Raw genomic sequence first — 19712 nt, forward strand, 5'->3', positions numbered from 1 at the left:
CTGCCTAGATCAATTTCTTATGACTTTTGCTAGATGCTTTCAAATGATCCTGTGGTCCAAGTGGGGAAGAGACAGGAAGAGAGAGAGGATTTTGTAGGATGGAGAAATGCAGCTTCTGGGCTGTTCGAATCCTCTCCCCTCTACCATGCTTGTCCCCAGGATCCCTCAGCCCCATTACGAGACATACAGCTTCTACATGGAAATCAGCCTTTTAGCTCACCTGAGCTGGAGGGAAGTCCCTCGAGTGTGCAAGAGAGAGAGTACCTGTTTTCCAGGACTCACTATGGGGACGCTGTGGACACGGTTGTCGCTAAGAATGAAGCCCAGCAAAGCCGTAGTGTGATGTGTGTGTCTGCTCATGGCGTGGGGCAGTAGGTGATTGCAGTGGGTCCTGTACTCAGCACATACTGTCTGAAGTTTTCTGGTTATACTATGCCAATCCCTGAAAAGGCAGTAAGCTTGCCACCCCTCCTCCCCAGCTCTAAGAGGAAATAGCACTCTGCTTTCTGCAAGGCAGTAATTTTAGGGGAGGGGAAAAGTTGGTAGGGTTTGGGTGTGTTGGAGGATAATCCGTGAGAGGTTGATAGCAATCGCTATTCTTAACAGGGTTTGGGTGGTGATAATTGGCTGCCAATAGAAGCATGTATCATTTATGCCAGTGGCTCTTCAGTACTTTTCAGCTGAGGAATCTCCTCTCTGCTTTGCTATTGTCAGGCTTGTCTAGCAGCCTACAGTCTGCAGACAGCTTTCATGGTGATATCGACAGTGCAGGAAGTTGAACGTGGCCATGTAGAGAAGCGCAGAGCTGTAAGTGGGGAAGCTCTCGAGGGGAAACTACTATGTGTAGATATGCTGTCTAATGAAATTTTCAAAAAATACCAGCACACCCCCCCCACTCCCAAATTACATCACAAAGAGAAGTGGTCTTTTAGCTACTTCAATGACACATGCTGTTAGGATGATATATTGAGTTACTTAGTTAAAACAAATCCAATTAACTTTGCCCATATTGGAGAGGAGCTATGGTCTGAAAATAATCACCTTTGTTTCAGTGCAGTGTAGGAACACAAGAGCAGATTCTTCTTTTTTAATGTGTGTGAATTTAAGATGCATATGAGAAAGATTCCTTTTATGCCTTTAGGGTATCACAGATCTCTTTTAACATGATTTTATGGGAGCTGGTTTTTAAATTATGTATTTTTAGTGCATTTTTTTCCCCCCAGTAACAAGGAATCTCTGAGCAAGTGCATACTACATTTACTTAACAGCAGATTTCTATAGAAATACATGAGAAAGCATTGCCTTTAAGATTAATGTTATGGACTGCATGATGCGCCTTCTAATTGATTCTTTCGCCATGCTCCCTACCATCATTCTGAAACCCCTACAAGATGTCAGGTAGGCTAAATGTGTGCTTTAAATTCAGTTCTTGGTAAGTTGATTGAGAAGGGCTTGGTACTTAGATAAACAGGTGCTTTTGTTTAGGTCTAGGGTCCTAACATGTTAAAAAGAGTAGTCAGTTTGTCTTTAATCTTCCCTGAATTAATCCTGAATACAGATATCTTTCTAATGCTGATTGTGTTCTTTGATTCTTATTTTAATATTTGCAATTTTTCAGTCCATTTTTACCTGCTAAAATTGATTCCATGTATTTCTGGTGAAACAGATACCGTGATAAAACATACTTTTTCTTAAAATGGTTAGTCTTACCATCTCTGAGCATTCAGGAACTGTGAGAATGCCCCCCTAATATTGTAAGAACTGCAAAAAGAACAAGTTTTTGATTTTGATTGATTTCCCCTCTCCCCATTTGATTTATTTGCCTCTTGGCGTCGTTGTCACCAGAATACATTTCTTAATGCAGGCTGAAAAAAGCTACTTTCTGATCTTGCCTTGCAATTTTCAATTAATTTCTAACAAGGAGAGGTGGAAGATGCATTTAGCAAAGTCTTCTATTTGGAGATCAGAGTTTAGGCATCTCTTTCCATTTCATCAACAACAGCAAGACTGAGAGAGTCCACAAAATGCCAACATAACTAAAAGGCTAAATATTTTGCATTGAGGTTTTAACAGGGTTTTAAACAGCTAGTGGCCCCAGATTTTAAAATAAGAACCAAACATGGATTTGAAAATGTGGAGAATTTTATATTTATGTTGCCTAAAGCTGGTCTATTTTTACCTTGTATCACCTGATTCCTTATCCCTCTAAATCTTGCAAAACTCAGTCTTATCTCTCACAGCTGTGACTGCTTTGCTTGCTGTTTTTTGCTTAGGCAGCTGCTGGTTGAGGACCAGGCTTTGTGGAACCAACCAGCAATTTCTTAATTAAACTGCGAGTGTTCAGGTTTTTTTTTGTTTTTTTTTTTTTTTTTCTTTACCTTGCATAAATACAGACTTATCAAAACCAAAACTTAACAGATAAAGAAGCTTTATTTCTTTCTGCAGCACAACCCACTTCCCTGCATTTAGGCAGGGAGCCTGTGAGGTGGGAGTTGATGTCGTGTAGAAGGCAGACCAAGAGGCAGAATAATTAGTTCACAGCCTTGAGAGCACTTTGCTGGGATTTCTCTCAGGGATCCTGAACATTTCATCCTGGGATGCACATGCTAAAACCTTAAAATGCCCTCCTGTGCAGATCAACCTCTAAATGTGGAAAATCGATGTTTACTTCTTCTTTTTTTTTCCTTTAATACTTTAATATTTTGTGTTTTGCCTTAGATGCATAAACAACTCCAGAAGCAACCACTAGGTAACTTGGAACAAACAAACAAAAAAATCCTGTTACTTAAATGTAGTCAATTATGCACATGAAAGCTGTAAATTATCAAGAAGATTTGTAAATCACAGACTCAAGCACATCCCTAACCCAGTTTCTGTAAAGCTCCTTCTCTACCAGAGACTCAGAGTGTTTGTTGGTGGTGAGTGTTCTATTTAAACTATAAAATAATTACCTTGTCAGATTTTAAACTTGTTTGAGTGTAAAACAATCAGGTTAGTCTCCCCTACAGTAGATCCCCAGTGTAATTGCTTCATTACTGCTTTGAATGCGTGGTGTAGTTGTTTCTTAGCAAAACATGCAGATTAAACCTTACCTTTACAGATTTTTGGTTTTTTTTCGTGAACTACAGCTCAGTAAATAGAGTTATGGAATTCTCTCAGTTTATAAAGCTGCCTGCATTTATAATTTTATTTATTCCATATTGTTTGGACCCATTTGCAAAACAGAACATGTGGTAGAGACCGAGGAACTGCATCACAAGTGCAGTTCTTTTTACGCTTTTTTTTTTTTTTTATGCTGCAGCCCAATGGGGAAATGTGCAATTATTGGTTTTCATTTACAATATATTTAGTTTTGCCAGTGTCAAGGAGAAAACCTGTAGGAAGTGGACAGCATTCCCTGAATGCTGTGATCCCAGCATACCAGAACATGCTGTGTACCAATCGATCTCCTGCCATCTAGCCCAGAGTGCTGGGCGTGCTTGGCATTTGTTTATTAGCAGGCAAACGGTCCCAGAGACTGGGTCTGTTGCTTGTCTCCTTCAGAAAAGGACAGAGGTGTTTGATTTTTTGTTTTTTTTTTTTGAAAATCCAGCTGTTGTGTGAAGGTGAAAGATAGCCTTCTATCTTCTTCACATAACATGCCAGATGACAAGATATAAGACCCGACCAACTCTTAGGAAAACTTTTACTGCTGTAACTGTACTGATGTGGTTAAAGTGGGGAAACAAATTGCAGTGCTGTTGCTATCAGTGTAGGAGTACTGACATGTTTTACTCATTCCAAGTCAGAACAATACGAGCAGAAATTTAATTTCCACTGGAGCTTTTAACAAGAAAACCATATTGATTTCAAACAAACAAAGAAAACCAAGCAAAAGCAACAGCAACAGAAGAGCTGCTTGACTCCCTGGAATAGTTATGCTGGTAATAGTTACTCTTTAGTGCAGCTAAATAGAAGTTTGCATATGACCCTTAACCTTATCCATCAATGGAGTTGTTCAATTAAACTTGAGACATGCAACTCAAGTTTCAAAGGCTTGTAATAAAGCAGTTGCAAAGTAGTTGCCAAAGCATAGGTAGAATTTATCTGGTAGATAGTTTCCATTAGTAAGTTCTGAGAAATGTCCATGCTCACAGAGTATTCTGTGAACTGGAAATCAAGCCAAATTGTTTAAATTAATGATAAATTATGCCAGTTCTTACTAAAATATTATAGCTGGGAAACCCTTTTGTGCAGGTCCGGTCCACAGAACGGGTGGGTAGTTTCTGTGTGAGCGGTAGTGGCAAATTCAGTGCTGTTAATAGATGTAAAATTTACCTTTGTCCTGCAATGTTATTCCAGTCATCAGAAACCCTGTTCTTCTTTTTTTTTCTTTCAACTTTTCAGATAATTAAATGGGTCAGGTCTCTACAGGATGCTGCTGCATGGCAGCTATAAATATTGCACTGAGCAGCTCAACACTTCCATCCATCCATAGCCTCTGGTGGGAGGAAGCTTAACTGCTCAAGTATTTGTCAAAGTCTAGTGTGTTGCTCTTGTAAATCAAGGCAAACTCTGCATTTAACTCTCATGAGTTCATTGAAAAGGCAAACCCTGTGCTACTAAAATGGAGATTTAATTTCAGCTCAGCAGGCTCAGGCCATGTTTTGTGACAGAAAGCAGCATCCCAGAGAGAGCTGCATTCGGTGTGTACTGTGTGAAGTTCCGAGTGGCCACGACGCACAGTTTATCATGCAGTGTGAAATACAATTTGGTCATAGATTTATGACAGTAGCTCAGCACTGTAACTCAGCTGTGCTGGCTCTGTTCAGCAAGTAGCAGGAGCTTGGACTTAAAAAAGAAATTATGAGCTTGGCCACTCTCCATTTATACACTGTGATTATAAATAAATAAATTGGGTAGTAACAGCTCTTTCACAAGGAGTGAACTGGGACATTGTCCTGTATTACCTACCTGCTTAAACAGGACTTCTGTGGAAATGTTACATTCTTAACTACTTTGTCCACAGAAAGGAAATGGTTTTATTGACCTCAGTGTTTACATCAAACCAGTTGGCACATGTATCCCAGATACTCATGAGTGAACTAAATTATTTGCTTACGCGATGAATAAGATGGTAATATGTCAGAGCAGTTTTATCCAAAGAATGAACCTATGAAAACCTGAAATACAGCAAATATATATTTAAATATTATTATTATTAAGTAGAGAAATTTGCTGTTTCAGATGATTGTTGGATACAAAACTAGAGCCAAAGAGGTAAGTCTTCCTTGTATGCATAGTAAAAGAGGTGGAATATAGCCTTCCCTTTCCTGATGACAAAGGATCCTTTTTTCTACCTACTAATTTTTTTATGAAAAGCCAGTGAAACGGAGGAGTGTGATTCTGAAATCTGCTCTGTGGGTGAGTACTGTCTCTGTCACCTACTGTGCAACACCAAGGGCAGCAAAAACTTCTTTTTAAGGCTTTTAGCTGCAGCCAAATATGGTGAATTACCTATAACCATGACTGTTGGATTCCCATCAGTCCCATGGGGACTTTAAGCTTCCCTGTATCAACTAATTTTAGAACAGTGTTTCAGTTGAACTTAGCTGTTTAGAAGTTACTTAGAGCCAGTTGTAAAGTGGAACTGGCAGTTCAGAATTTGAGTGAAGTATTAAAAATCAGAACTGGAATATTTGCACATTTGGAAGAATTGGCTGCTAACACCGATGGAATGATGGTTGTGGATTATGACATCATCATCTTGACAGCATTTCCATATTTTAATTTTTATATTGCCATTTAAAAACCCAAACTCCACAGGCAAATGTACTTTTTATCTCTTAACTGTAAAACCATTCAATTTCTCCTACAATTAAGATATAGTTCAGAATAGAACCATGTCAGGAAAGCAAGTGGATATTTTTCTTTCTTTTGATGAAGATTAAAACACTCAGTGTGATTCTGTAAAATCCCTTTCCCCCCTTCTATCTGAACAGTTATTATTCATGTTAAATATATTATACCTTGCTAGAGAAACCAGTTTTTCAGGCTCTAAAGGCTGAAACTCTGAGTGATTAATTAAGATTTTCCTTTCCTACGTTTTTCCTTGACTAATGTCATAGGAGCAAGATAACATACAAGCACATGCTGAACTGAAAACAATTTCTGCCAGCAATAGACTTCCATCATTTATTAATTGGCAATAAAAGACTTAATTCACAGATGCTTGAAAGGTCAGTGAGGGAGGCCCTGGGAGGAAGGCTAAGGGGTGGTGTTGGGTGTTGCCGTTTGCTTTCCTTTCTCATCATTATTGCTAGGTTTAAGTCATCCTTTCTTTCTTCTGTCTACCACAGAGCTCTTGATCCCATTCAGAGCAGCTGCTCCTTGTTGTGAAGTGACCATTATGCTTTTTTGTCAAGAGTCAACAGGAGCTCTCTCCAGGTTGTGATGGCGTGAGTAAAGGATTTGCCTCTGACCTGATCTTGCAGTAGTGAGGCTAGTGTCTGTGACTTCCTCCTAGCAGAATCAAGAAACTTTACAAAAATAAGGAAAACAGCAGTGTTCCAAAATGTTTTCTTTTCTTGGCTCTCTTGAAAATGGTTTTCTTGAGGCTTCCTTCCCCTGCTTTTCTCAAGCATACTACCTTATGTTAAAAAAGAAAAAAAAAAAAGAGAAACAGTGTGACCCTCCTGTCCTTCTGTCCTTTAATGTTGCAGTTTTGTTTCTAACCCATGGAGTACTCTCCCATAAAGCACATATTTTTCTGAAGGATCTGACTGCTTCTCTGGCAACTGGAAGACTTTTTCAGTGTGGTGTAATAACAGAAGCCTCTCTGTGAAGCACTTTCTGTCTATCGGCTCTTCCTTGGCAGCCTAGCATTAAAGAGACACGAAGTAAAAAGGAAAGAGTAAAGGTTTTGAATTGCAAGAGTGGTCAGATCTTGTTAAAGTGTCAGTAAGAGCTAGCATCTTTGCATTAGAGTAATTCACATAATATGTGCCTTCTTGAGTAACTCTTATCAGTAACCAACTAATTTTGCTCTGAGTTGTTCTTACCACTCTACTTCATTCAAGCTTAAGTTCCTGACTCTGCTTTTAGATGCTGCATGAGCTAAGCACTTGCACAAATGTTTATGTAGCCACTTGGTTACATGAACGTAGACTTAAAAATAATGCCCAAATGCCTTACTGGAAATCAGCATCTTAGTGTTTAGCAACATCTTTCCTCTTCTTCATCGCAGAGGTTTAAGTACTGGCATTTTTGTGTCTGGAGCATGCTGCATCTGAATGTTGTTTTTTAAATAGCAAACTTTAGCTCATGGCTTTTATCTCTGTGTTTCTGAAGCTGATGTGACACCAGGCTCCTGTGTGACAATAGTAGTCAGCCTGCTTGGTTGCATGCTTAAAAGGAGAGATGGGCTGGCTGTAAATCAGGAGTGAGGCAAAGTGGCCTTTTATAAGCAGTGCTAATTGCTGTCAGCAGTATTGATCTATCTCAGAGGCATACCATAGCCATTTAAATTTGCAGACTCTAACTGAATCAAAATGTTTTTTATGAGTTTTGTCTAAGGAAGATATACTGATAGGAAGAAGAGATTTCTGTCTTATAATGCTTAAATATATTACAACCTTTAACAAATATTTGTTGTTAAAGAGGTGCCTGATTTCTCACAGATATATTACATGTGTAGATATACCCATTAATATATGTTTGCAATGGTACTTGGCATTTTACATTTAAGAGTTTCATATCACAGTCTATAATGCTGTGCAAACATTAATTAAGTGAATCCTATCAATAAATGAAATAACTAAACTAGTACTTATAGGAGTATGCCATTTTACATGGGAGGCAACTGAAACAAGAATGTTACTGCTCTAATTGCCTAAGATTTTCCTAATGTAAGAAGATAATGAGACTGATGTCTTTGGAAATTTAGTTCTGGCTCTGTCCTAGAGCAGAGTTGCTACCATGTGAAGCAAGAGCAGAGACAGAAATAGCAAAGGAAATGGTCATGGGTTGAATGATCTTGGAGAGAAGGTTGTTTGAGGTGTGAAAACTTACACAGAATATTAACATCTTGAAAGATGCTTTGAAAACACAGCAGAACATCAAAAAAGTGACAGGATGCCTTGAGGAGCTCTATCGCTCCAAGCAGGAGACAGGTACTTAGAGCGAAAATTTTATTCATCTTTGTTAATAGAATGTAGAACTGGCAAAGCCACTTCTGGATTACCATCCTTTTTCCTCCCTTTATACTTACAGCATGACTGCTTCAGGCTAAATGAGTTATGGTTAATTAACTGGGTCAAGTACTGACTAATTGTCTCTAAAGAATGTCTGGAGTCTGATTTCTGTTTGTCTTCTTTTCTCATTTTTGTTTGTTTAGGTTTGTGTGTGTTTGTTTTTTCTATTTTGTTGTGTTCCTTTGTTATTGTTTTGTTTTTATTGGGTGGAAGTGTTTTTGTTTTAATGGAATGGTAAAATTCTCCCAATTTGTGTAAAAAAAATTATGTGTAAGACATACTTGCTTTAAGAAAATTTAATTGATTCACCTTCTCATGAAATCTTATTTACTTAATTATTCTAAATGATATGTGTGTTTATCTGATCTTTGTGTGGTTGTAATGGAATTGTGTAGGTGAATGATTGGAGAGGTTTCCTCCTTTTCCCAGTGTTTGTTTGTTGCTGCTAAAAATGACAACACAGTTGGTAGATGCTCCCAGTGACTTTTTTGGTGCTGAACTCCAGAATTTTTTCTGGTGCCCAGGGCTTGACTGAGGTGCTCTTCTCACACCCACAGCCACCCCATTTATGTAAGAGGACATAATGATGATTGTTCAGCCTTTACTTCAGCCTGTCAGCCAAACAATAATAATCGCCTACTCCTGGTAATGACAAACTGGATTAACCCAGACAGTCCAATTTGAGGTCTAGTGTATAAGCAACATTCTCCTCAAAATCTGGGAAGTATCCTGCTTTCCACGGGGCATGTGGTAGATTTGATAATGGTGTTTACAGTTACTGGGGAGTAACAGATAAAACTCTCTAAACTGCACAGATCCATTCCCATGAAGTAGAATAACCATTTTTAAAGTGTCAAATGACTTCTCCAATTCACTGATAAAACTATCAGCAAATCCGGAGTATTGTCACTGATGACTTGTATGACTTGATGTGCTTGCAGGATGGAGCTCTTCAGTGACAAACCTAACAGTGACACAGATACAGTAAAACCTTACACCTGTGTGATTCATTGAATTGCAGATCAAATTCCTAATATCACAAACTTGTAACCAAACCTATGGAGCGGTGTTTTGTAAGTGCTTGGAAGCACTAGATGGGGTAATCAAACAACAAAACTGATGAGAAAATGACAGTAGCCATTGAACATCAGAATTGATCTACCTGAACAGCAGTGCTTCTCGTACAGACTTCAGAGTGAAAGAGCTCCTGGGGCTCAGCTCTGCTTGTATTCTAACTTGGCCACCTCAGAGAAGTGAGGTGGATCATGCTTTGAAAAGGCCTCTTTTTTTTTTGCCATGAATTGTGCAGGGCATTCAGATGAATTCCATGTGGACAGATTGGACATGTAAGTGTAAACGCAGTCCACAACTGGTTAAGTTTCTCCCATTTACTTCCAGGTTTTTATTAAACACCTCATGTCCAGCTATTGAGACTGTTTAACCTTGTTCTTGCTGCATGCAAGAGGGACTAGACAAAAGGCTTTGTTTTATCCTTTTGGATAAAATAAAATCCTAAGGTACATATTCTACAAATTCTTGACTTTACACTGTTTCTAGAGGAGAAAATATTTTGCTGTGGAGGTGAGGAAACCTTTGAGGAACCATTAGAAATGACTTCTGCTGGCTTGAGAGGATGTAATAGAACTTTCTAAGCAGCGTTGCTGTGTTCTTACAGAATAACCACAATTCTAAATAACAGTAACAGGTGGCCTTGTTATCATGTGTGTTAAAATATTACCATTGAATTTTGTATCTTGCTACTTAGTCTTGGTCCCTTCTTACTCCCACCACCAGTTGCTGATTCCTTTAAGAGATGGTTGGATATTTATATGAAACAGAGCTAAAAACACATGAAAATGTCTAAGACAGGCATTTATGAATTAATTTGTAAGAGAAATTTTCACTTTGTGTTACTAAATGGATTTCACAAGGATGGTCTTAGGATGTTTTCATACGAAATGTACCTTCTGGGAGTGTTGAAGCTATGGCTATAACACCTCCACCTGCCAGATTTGCCAAGAGAAACAGATTAGACTTCGGTGGAGGCAGCTGGCTAGGACACAGGTACAAGGAGAACTGAGCTGGAAGACTGAATCATAGCACTCAGACCTGGACCTGACTGTGCTAGTCCTTGGGGCTGTTTGGAGCTTGTGCAGAACCCTGGTTCCAACAGAAATCCTTATTTTGTGCCTTCAGCATAATTATAGCACACAAATGAACAAGTGTGAATCCTTGCCTGGGGCCGTGGGGACACAGTAGACTAGATTTCATATTGGGTGATCTCTAGTGCAGCTTTAGTCCTCTGTGCTATTTCACATTTCTCTACCAATGTTTGAATTAATCCTTTCATGTTTGTGCTTTGTTCTGTGTCATTTCGGTGCCTGAGGCCACCTGTGTTTCTAGCTGGCTCTTCTCTTACATGGCCCTTATCCCTAAAGTGAGCGAGTGTTTTTGACTTCAGACTTAGCTCCCATCTATGTATTTAAAGGTGAAATGATTTCTAATGCTAATTGGGGTAGGGAAAAATTAGAGCAAGAGAGTATAAAAATGATTATTGAATATTTGTAAGCATCCTCAGTGCATTTGGTGAAACTGGGATGAAAAGGTTTCAAAAAGGTTTCTAATTTCTGCTGTGAGGTACTTCGTTGTGCTTCACTTACAATGGTAACTGAAGGTGTGAGGACTGTGGGGCCCGCAAAGGCTCCAAATACATTTATTTTGTAAATATATGTACTGGGTTTAGGTAATATTTTCTGTTGGTGTAATTACTGAGCAGTAATGGGATGAAGGAGCTCACCTATGCCAATTTACGGTTCCTTTCAAAGTCAGGAGGGATGCTTGGGCAGTGCTTGGACTCTATGGGGAGAAATGTTTTGTGTAATACTTCTTTAAAAAAAGAAAAATATTAAATTATTATTTAGGGAATGGGTATATATTCTTTTCCTTTAGCACCAGTGTTTGTTTGAACTCTCACATCCATGGCCACATATTCATACTAAGGCAGGCAAGGAGCTCTGAGGAGGGTCTTTGTCAGCCTGGCTGAATGAGTGCTTTCTGTGAATGCCATTCACTGACAGATCCATTTATGCTGATTTCGGTGACCAAAGAAGGTGATAACTTGCTATAAATTGCCCTTCTTGTATTTATAAATGATTTTGCTCAAAAGAAAGTTGTTGCAGACTATTATCCCCATTAGTAATTTGGGAGAGGAACCTTAACAAAAGATTAAAGTAAACTGATTTTAGAATATTACAGTATTGGGGAGAAATCATTGGAAATGATGCACATAAGTTAGCAGAGTGCTGTAGGTATTCTGCATTAGTGTGAAAGGCAGTATGGGAAGGCTGGGCAGAGGTAGTTCCCATTAAAATAAGAGGGGGCAATCCAGGTTGTTCTTAAGCTTTTTGTGGGCACCATAATGTATGTAGAGCTCTGTAGTGAGCCAGTAAAATGCAATGTTAAAGACAAGGAGCCAGTAAAATTTTATATTAAAGATAAGCCTTGGAACCAATTTTCATCTTTTTTTTGTATTCTATATTACCTCTTAAAACTAGTGACAGACAGTGAATGCTGGACCTCTTCCTGAGAGCCAGATAAACTATTGATGCCACTGGCAGCTTAATTCGACTTGGGAATTTTCTTAAAAATTTATTGCTGCTTCATAATACCTTTGCTAGATGGGTTTTTCTGGTCAGGGGATGCTGATGCTTGTTTTCTGTGTTCGCTCTGCTCAAGGTGGTCTCACTTGTTGCAGTTTTAGAATGAGGAACAGTATCTGATTTTAGTCTTTCTGTGGCTTTTCTTTAAACTTCTGCACTGCTTTGCAGCTGATACTGATTTTCTTTGATTTGTGGCAGGCAAAACTGCAACTGGTGTCACTGTGCATATTGTTCAAGGCAAGACCAAGAAAGAAGAGCAGTTTGATTTTGTCAAGTAGACAAGATGGGATGGAGCCATCAGCTCTGGGGAACTATCTCTGTGTGCTGCCCCATCCTAGATCATCGTAGGTGTCTCTGAGGAACAGGCTACTTTATACCTGATTTTTCCTACTCAGAGCAGTTGAGGGCTCAGCAATGGACTGTCTTTTTCTTCCTTTTAGTACCAGGGAATGGCATCTCTCAGGAGCAATGCTTGGGCCTGGCAGGGAAGAATTGTAGCTGCATGTTTACAGCACGTCTTCCCAGCAGTGGTATCTAGGACAGCACAGAGTCACTCCCTTTTCTTTCTAGGGAAAGACTGTAAGGAGGAGAGTGCAAAATGGTTCAGAACCATGAATTTAACTTACTCATTTTTATTTCAGTAATAATTACACCTCAACCTCTGTGATTCAGCAGTAGCCCTAGGACAACTAAGATACCTCAGATGTATTGGTGCTAAAACTGTGGACAATTTGAAACTTTTCCCGCTTCTTTCTATACGAAATGGTGCATCTTGGCAATCTTCATAGAATCATGGATTGTTAAGGTTGGAAAAGACCCTAAGATCATCAAGTCTATTTTGATATCAATTAAGCCTCTTCCAAGGAAAGAGTTTTTCTTTGCTGCATTTAGTTGATCACTGAATTTTTAAAAGTTATTTTCTGGTCCACATCCTTCAGGAAGAGGGTTAAAGACATTTCATTTTTGCTCCAGAAAGTGTTATTAATAACCACAAGGAAGCTGCAAATATGAAGAAAAGAAGGAGACAGGTAGATATAAAATGTTTTGCTCTATTTAGTGTTTTGTATTTGTGATTCTGGTTTTGCTTATATGTATTTTCCACTAGTACTGTTATACAAATATTGCAAGTAATGAAGTGCTTGTAATTCTTGAGATTCTGGCAGTTGTGCCTTGTAATGGACAATATTTATACATCAAGGCAATAACTAGGCCTATTTCTAAATTATCCTCCTCACTTGAATGTTAAAGTGCTTTCCAGTAATTAGTTATCTTACTTAATTGCTAATTTTTTTTGAGGTCAGGAAGCTTTGCTTTTGTCTTACAAAAAGAACCTGAGCCAACAGGCTGAGTGCATTATTGTTCCATGGTACATGCTGAGCCTGCTGCCGCCAGAATAGTAATTTTACTCCATAACAATTCCAGCTTTACAGCTACAACATTACAGAGCAGATACTGTTGATGACACTTCCAAGTCTTTATGTACAGGAGATCTGTTTTCATTTCATTTCAGTATTTGCACTGTTCATTTCACTATTTGCTCTTTTGCTATAGCTCCAAATCAAAAGACACTTCCTGGAGTAGCTGATAGTGGGAACGTAAATCCTCCTGTGAGCTGCCTGTGTCCTCCATTTGGTTGGGACCAATAAGTTACTGGCCTGGTAACAGGAGTCCCTCAGAATTGGAAGTTTCAATAATTTCTTGTATTCACAGATCTCAGTGCAAAATCCTCTTCAAAGCTTGACATTTTAGGCCCTTTCCCTGGTGTCTGATTTCTCCCAAATGTATGTTCATTGATTTCAAGGATTTACTGCAGGGTTTAGATTCTTCCTGAAAATTGCTTGGTTTCTGCTATTAATTATTCACAATTACCAGTGCTGGATCACAATCTTTGAGGTATTGCCTTACTGAGCTGCCTTCCTAGGTGTCTCCCTCTGGGTTTAATTGATCTGGTGTGAAAAAACATGTGAATTGTAAAATATCCAAGTTCCTCAAAGATTACTGGGATAACTGTGGAAAGAGTGGAATAATCTTAGTCAGTCTTATTACTTTGTCCATAAATCTGGTCATTGTTGTACTAATTGTAATTGCTTATGGTCAAACTTGAATACACCAGCTTTAAAAGGTTACTATATGCAATATTGCTTCATGCTAAGAGGTATTAGAAACTAACCTTATATGGAAAATAAACAGCAAATATCTGTTATTGTATATTTCCAGATATCTTCAGAATTGCTTAGCCTAATCCTTAAAGGAAGAACATCAAGATCAATATTTGACTGGATTTGATTTTAATGGTTGATACTAAAATAAAAGGAAGAAAAGTAGCCCGATTTAATGGAGAGAATTAGAAGGCTAATTAGGCCACAGACAGCAAAGGATGGTATTCAAGCTGTAACTTGTAATCTGCCTATTCTGATTTTTTTTTTCCCCTGCATGTTTTTGAGGCATAGAGTAATGTATTAAGTTGGGGGGGGGGGGGGGGCTTTGCTTGGAGAGCCAGAACTATTACCAAACTGGATTATGTAAATACCTGATCACCCAGTTGGTAAAGATGTCAGATACAAGTTTAAATGTAAATCTGCTTTTTAAAACAGTTACCTAAACCCAGACAGAATTTGAACTTTCATAGCTCTGACTCTGGGGATAAGTACAAAGTGCAGGAGATTTTGGTGGCCTTTACTGTAAGCTTTCATAGTCTTCTTTCTCCTTCTACCTCAGCTGTTGTATTTTTCACAAGTGTCTGGAGCTGAAGCTAAATACTCTGATTATTCACCCAGAAAAGCTTTCCAGTCAGCCTTGCAGATCAGCTCCAGGGAACCATAATGATTTTGATGAAATCTCCTTAACCTTTTATAAACACTTTAAAAGAGGTATTTTTATCAGAACAGAATGCTTTGATTTTTTTTAAAGTTACTTCATGCTTATATATCATATAGAATGGAATTTTAACATGAAAATTAAATGCTTTCATTTCATTGATAGTAAATGTTTCAATTAACATAAAGAAGTACTTTGAAGAAAAAGAAAATCCAAACTTGCCTACTCATTTTTGAAATTACCAGATTTTAGACTTTCAGAATTCACTATCTTCTATTTCCACACTGCTTTCCATGTATAGTAAATTATGTTTGTGTAAGTGTACCAGATATAGTGATAGATTGACTGAAACAGGAGGTAATTTTGTAGAAGGTAATTTATATTTATGCACTGTATATATGTGTATACAGGAACAGAATCTGTTTTATGGCAGCATGATGCTGCTACCTGTATTCAGCCCAGGTTTTCTCAACATTTTTTCTGTCTAGACATCAGCCTTGGTATTTCAGTAAAGAACTCTGAACTCCTGCTAAGAGGTTTATGTTATCATGAAGTACAGATAATAAAAAGGGAAGGAACAGGCTGTCATAGCTGTTCTACAATATCTCTTTTAGAAAGGTATTTTACAGGCAGGGTAGTCAAACCTTTGAAGTTGAAGTATCCATAGCATTAATGTGCAACTTCCTGACCATTTTTTTCAACTTTTACAAGGACTAGCTTAGTTTAAAAATGTGCAGTTAGTTGCTTAGATTTAAATGTTCAACTAGAATGTACCTAATAAGTTCAAATGGGGAAAGAACTGATCACTTGAGATTCAAGTGGAGCTTCCTAATTAAGTGCTGGAAATGCAATGATGTTCTCCTAACACTATGTCTTTTAGCCTTCTAAAAGCTAAATGTCTGTGAGCATTCCAGTTACTTTCTGCCAGTCCTGATGAGAGAAATGCATTTAATGATGGGAAGCCCTCCAGAGGTGTTTACCTGCTCCTTAAATGTCTTGGACATTAAAGGTGCAGAACACTGTTCCCACCTGAACACTGAGCTGTTTTCCTAATACGCTTTGTGTGTTCCATTTCAGGGTGCTCGGAAGAAACTCCCAAGTATCGTATTTTTCTGAAAGAGGAAATCTCTTTGCTTTCTGCCTTCCATCTTATGGTGTCAATTTGAGTATGTTACAGCAGCTCAGCAAAGTATTTATGTAAGGCTCTCTTGGTGAGCGATGCTCTCTGGAGTTTCAAATCTATTGCAATTAATTTTATTCTTTTATTCTGGCTTTTTCAGGAAATAGGGAATGCTTCCTCTTGTGATTTGGGGTGCCTGTCAGAAATATTGACACTATTGACCTTAAATGTAAGGTGGAAAGAGTACCAAGTGCATCCAAATGAAGTTATGCACTGTAAACCTGCAGCAAACAACTTTAATGCTGCTGGGTGCACTTCTCAAAAATAACTTAAAAGTGACATTCTCAGGAGTGATTTGGGCTCTTTGGTATTACTCTTCACAAGTCTTGTTGCAGATTCCTGAATCACTTCACAGGTAAAAGTTTTCTTGTCATCCATATTAACAGCCAATAGCTCCATTATTTTTTTTTCCTCTCTTCTTCCTCAGCTCCCTTTTTTAGAATCTGGATACTTTTTTTATCACAATGGTCTTGCCAAAGCCAGGAGAAGACGCAGCCTGCAACACAAGCTTTGTCTGGAAAAGGACTCCAGGGTAAGTGTTTCATCATTATGTGCACTGTCAGATTTTCTTTGTGACACAGACCATTTTTTTTATGTGATCAGGGTGTTGATCAAATCTATGGCTATGATTATGGGTTTTTTCCCCCAGTGCTTGTTTCAAGCTTGCTGGCTTCTGTATGCATACACTTCCCAAATAGCATCAGCTTTTATTTTTATTTCACTGTTAGAAGTAGTCATACATTCTCTGAGATGTGTCCTCTCTCCGGTAAGGTTCAGTGATGCCATAGTCTCCAGGACATCCCTGTGCACTCTGTAATATGGGGAGAAGACATCTGAGGTACATCTCCTGGTTGTCCCCTCCATGAATCCTGCTACCCATGGGCTATTCAGCTCTGAATACCTTGTGGTATGAATGGTGGCACTTTCTTAGCAACTGCCATAGATTCCTTGCTTCTCAGGGAATAGTATAAACACCAGTTACTAGGAGAGTGTAAGCTGTCAAACTTGAGTAGTTCTTTTAAACGCTCTTGCTTGCAGTCTGTGAATGGTCTGCTCAGTTTTCCGAAGCATAAACCTCTCAGACAGAAGAAGGCGGCCCCTTTTGCGAAAAGCTATGACCTGGCACTGACAAATTCTTTTTCCTTATATGCAGAGTTTTTGCACTGGTCTGATACTGGGCTGAAGTTGGACCAGGTAGCGCAAAAAGTACATTTACTGCCCAAAGAAAGTAGGTCAGCCTAAGGAATGATATCATGACAGCAAATAGATTATTTTTTAATCCTTCATTAAGATGTCAATTCACTGCACTGTGAAGAGTGGGAAACAATTTTATTCCAGACAGAATGTGATGGCCAGATTTGTGTTATTGGAACACCTGTGACAATGAAACACTTGAGAAGAGGAAAATAGGTAAAATAAGATCATAATTGTTGTTGTGACACCAGAGCAAGCAAGATCTAATGAATTCCCAGCTTAATTTCTGCAGAAGCAGGAAAGTTTCAAGTGATTCCACGTCCAATTAGGATGCCCATGCCTGGTCACTTCTGTAGTTGAGAGCCATGTGAGGGAACCAGATAGGTTCCAGGTGCTGCCTGCTCCATTGCTCTGTCCCAGGATGCTGATAGTTGGGTGCTCTAGGGTACCTCTTCCTGGTCCCCTTCTCTAAAGAGAAACATACACGTGAGGGATTACGAGGCAGAGACCTGTCCAACCTGCCTTGAACAGAAATTCACTGGCTTCCATTGTTTGGTTTACTAAGCAGAGATCAGAAAGTAAATCACTGTGGAAAATCTACAATTAGTGGATACTAAAGCAAATATCCTGAGGTGTTTCCTGTCTCTGAACCACCCAATCTTGTAAAGTCACTTATGAGAAAATGCATGAGAAAATTTAAGAGAAAAAGCACACAATTAAGTCAGAGCATTGAAAAGTAGTGGCTGGGTACAGTCACTGTGCAGAGTCATTCCATATGCTCTTTGGAAATAAATATTTCTGTAAGTCTATGAAAATTTTACAAATACCTATGATATTTGTAGGAAACCACCAATTCTCACTGCAGCCTAATGTCTGAGCACTCCTGTACTAATTCCAGACTGGCTCTTGCATTGATACCTCTAGACTAAATGTCTGCACTGTTATTAAGAGCAGCTTAAGTGAATCTGCCTTCTCATTCAGAGATGGTCCCTTTTGTAGTTATCTGATACTTGCAGTTTCTATACTTGCAGTTGTCTTCTGTCACATGCCGTGAAATCTCATTTTTCCTGATAATCTCCATCTCATTGTGCTACTGCATATCATTGGCTCCCTCTTTTGATTTCAGGGAATAAAGCTGTGTTTAAATAACTGAGAATATCTGCAATATGAGGAAAAGGATGAGCCTGGGTGAATTCTGACTTCATGGTTTGCACTGGAGAACGGAAGGGTGATGAAGCAATATTTCATCTCCGTGTGTAAAATGACATTTTCTTATCTAGCCTGTCCTGTTGAATAGTCCTTGAGCTCTTATGATACCATATAGGTCAGTTAATTTATGTAATACAGTTTGAGAGCAATTAAAAAAATTAGTTTTATCTTCCTTCTTCTTTTCTAAGTGAAGCCATAAAAATTCCTGTCAAATTTGCGTATAAATGGCAACATGAGTTGTGTTGACAGTACTTAATTTCAAACTCTAAAAGTAATTTCTAAATGTAATGGCAGCTTTCTAGACCATTTACAATCAATTTTACTTAGCAACAAATGTCAGTACTGTCATGGTTAATATGTGAAGCCAAGAATAAAATGTTCCTGTTTTCAGGCTAGCCAGGAAGAAAACTACCACCACAAGGCTATAAAAATCACTCAGGACCTGTTACAGTAAATGCTGCTGCAAAAAGTTGCTTGGCCCTACCCAAATGTGAGAAAGTGGACTGCACTTATTCTGTATACTTTTCACTTTTAAGGAGGTTACAAAGCCCAGCTAATTTTAGTTACTAGCTGGAAAACAGCACAGATGTTCACTCAATTAATTAATGTTTTTTAATCAAGGAAATCCCTTGAGGATCCATGTCAGCTTTTCAAGAGTCTAAGACAGATGTCACAGCACTATGCAAACAGGTTACTGCATCATTTCTATGATCTACATGTCTTTTAAAATGCTCAAAAATGCTGTGTTGTGTAAAATTTACTGTATATTTGAACCAAAATAGTTTGGATCTATGCTACAAACATTACAGCAGTTATGTGATAAACATCACTGCAGTCAAGGGGGTGGAAACGGAATGTTACTGAATTTTTAGAAGTCCAGCAAGAACTATTCTTTGTTTTGGAGAACCCTCTCAAATACAATGGTTTTAACATTATTTAATAGATTCATATTGCTGAAGCCTGGAGCAGTACTGGCAGTGGATGAAGGTACATGTAGTGTTGTCACATAGTGTGTTGTCCTATTGAGCTGTTCAAGAAAAAAGTGCAGGTGCATGAGGCACCGTGGCTTTTTGCTGTCAGTACTGTCCTTTCAGGGATCATTACAGGCAAATTCCACAGTGAACTGAACTGCTTCAAATGGAAGCTGTTTTGTTTAAATTACATTATCTGAGGTATGGAGAACCTTCCAGGAGAGCTTTGCTTTGACTCTTTTGCATCATTTGCAAATTTCTGTGGTTTCCAGGTGCACTTCTATTTTGTTATTTTAGCTTATATACCTTTGGTGCCAAATGAATCGCAGGGAGGGGAGGGATTCCCTTTACTATTTTTAGATCTTTAAGCTGGAATTCTAAATGAGCTAAGGCTTTGCAGCAACATCTCCAGCATTCTTCATGTGAAATTGCATTTTTATGTGCATTTATT

General features: G+C 38.5%; 1 protein-coding gene across 2 annotated transcripts in view; it reads left to right on the forward strand.

Moving 5' to 3' along the window:
* Positions 1-19712, forward strand: part of PCSK2 (proprotein convertase subtilisin/kexin type 2) — a 103234-nt gene that overhangs the window by 1793 nt on the left and 81729 nt on the right. The window contains exon 2 of one of the 2 annotated variants that reach the window (XM_066546321.1): positions 16315-16419. The exons of the other annotated variant lie outside the window; for it this stretch is intronic. Coding sequence (XP_066402418.1) covers positions 16315-16419 — 105 coding nt within the window. The remainder of the gene's footprint in view (positions 1-16314; positions 16420-19712) is intronic. 2 annotated transcript variants of the gene reach the window in all.

This window comes from Molothrus aeneus, chromosome 3 (genome assembly GCF_037042795.1).
Source record: "Molothrus aeneus isolate 106 chromosome 3, BPBGC_Maene_1.0, whole genome shotgun sequence".
Taxonomy (NCBI): domain Eukaryota; kingdom Metazoa; phylum Chordata; class Aves; order Passeriformes; family Icteridae; genus Molothrus; species Molothrus aeneus.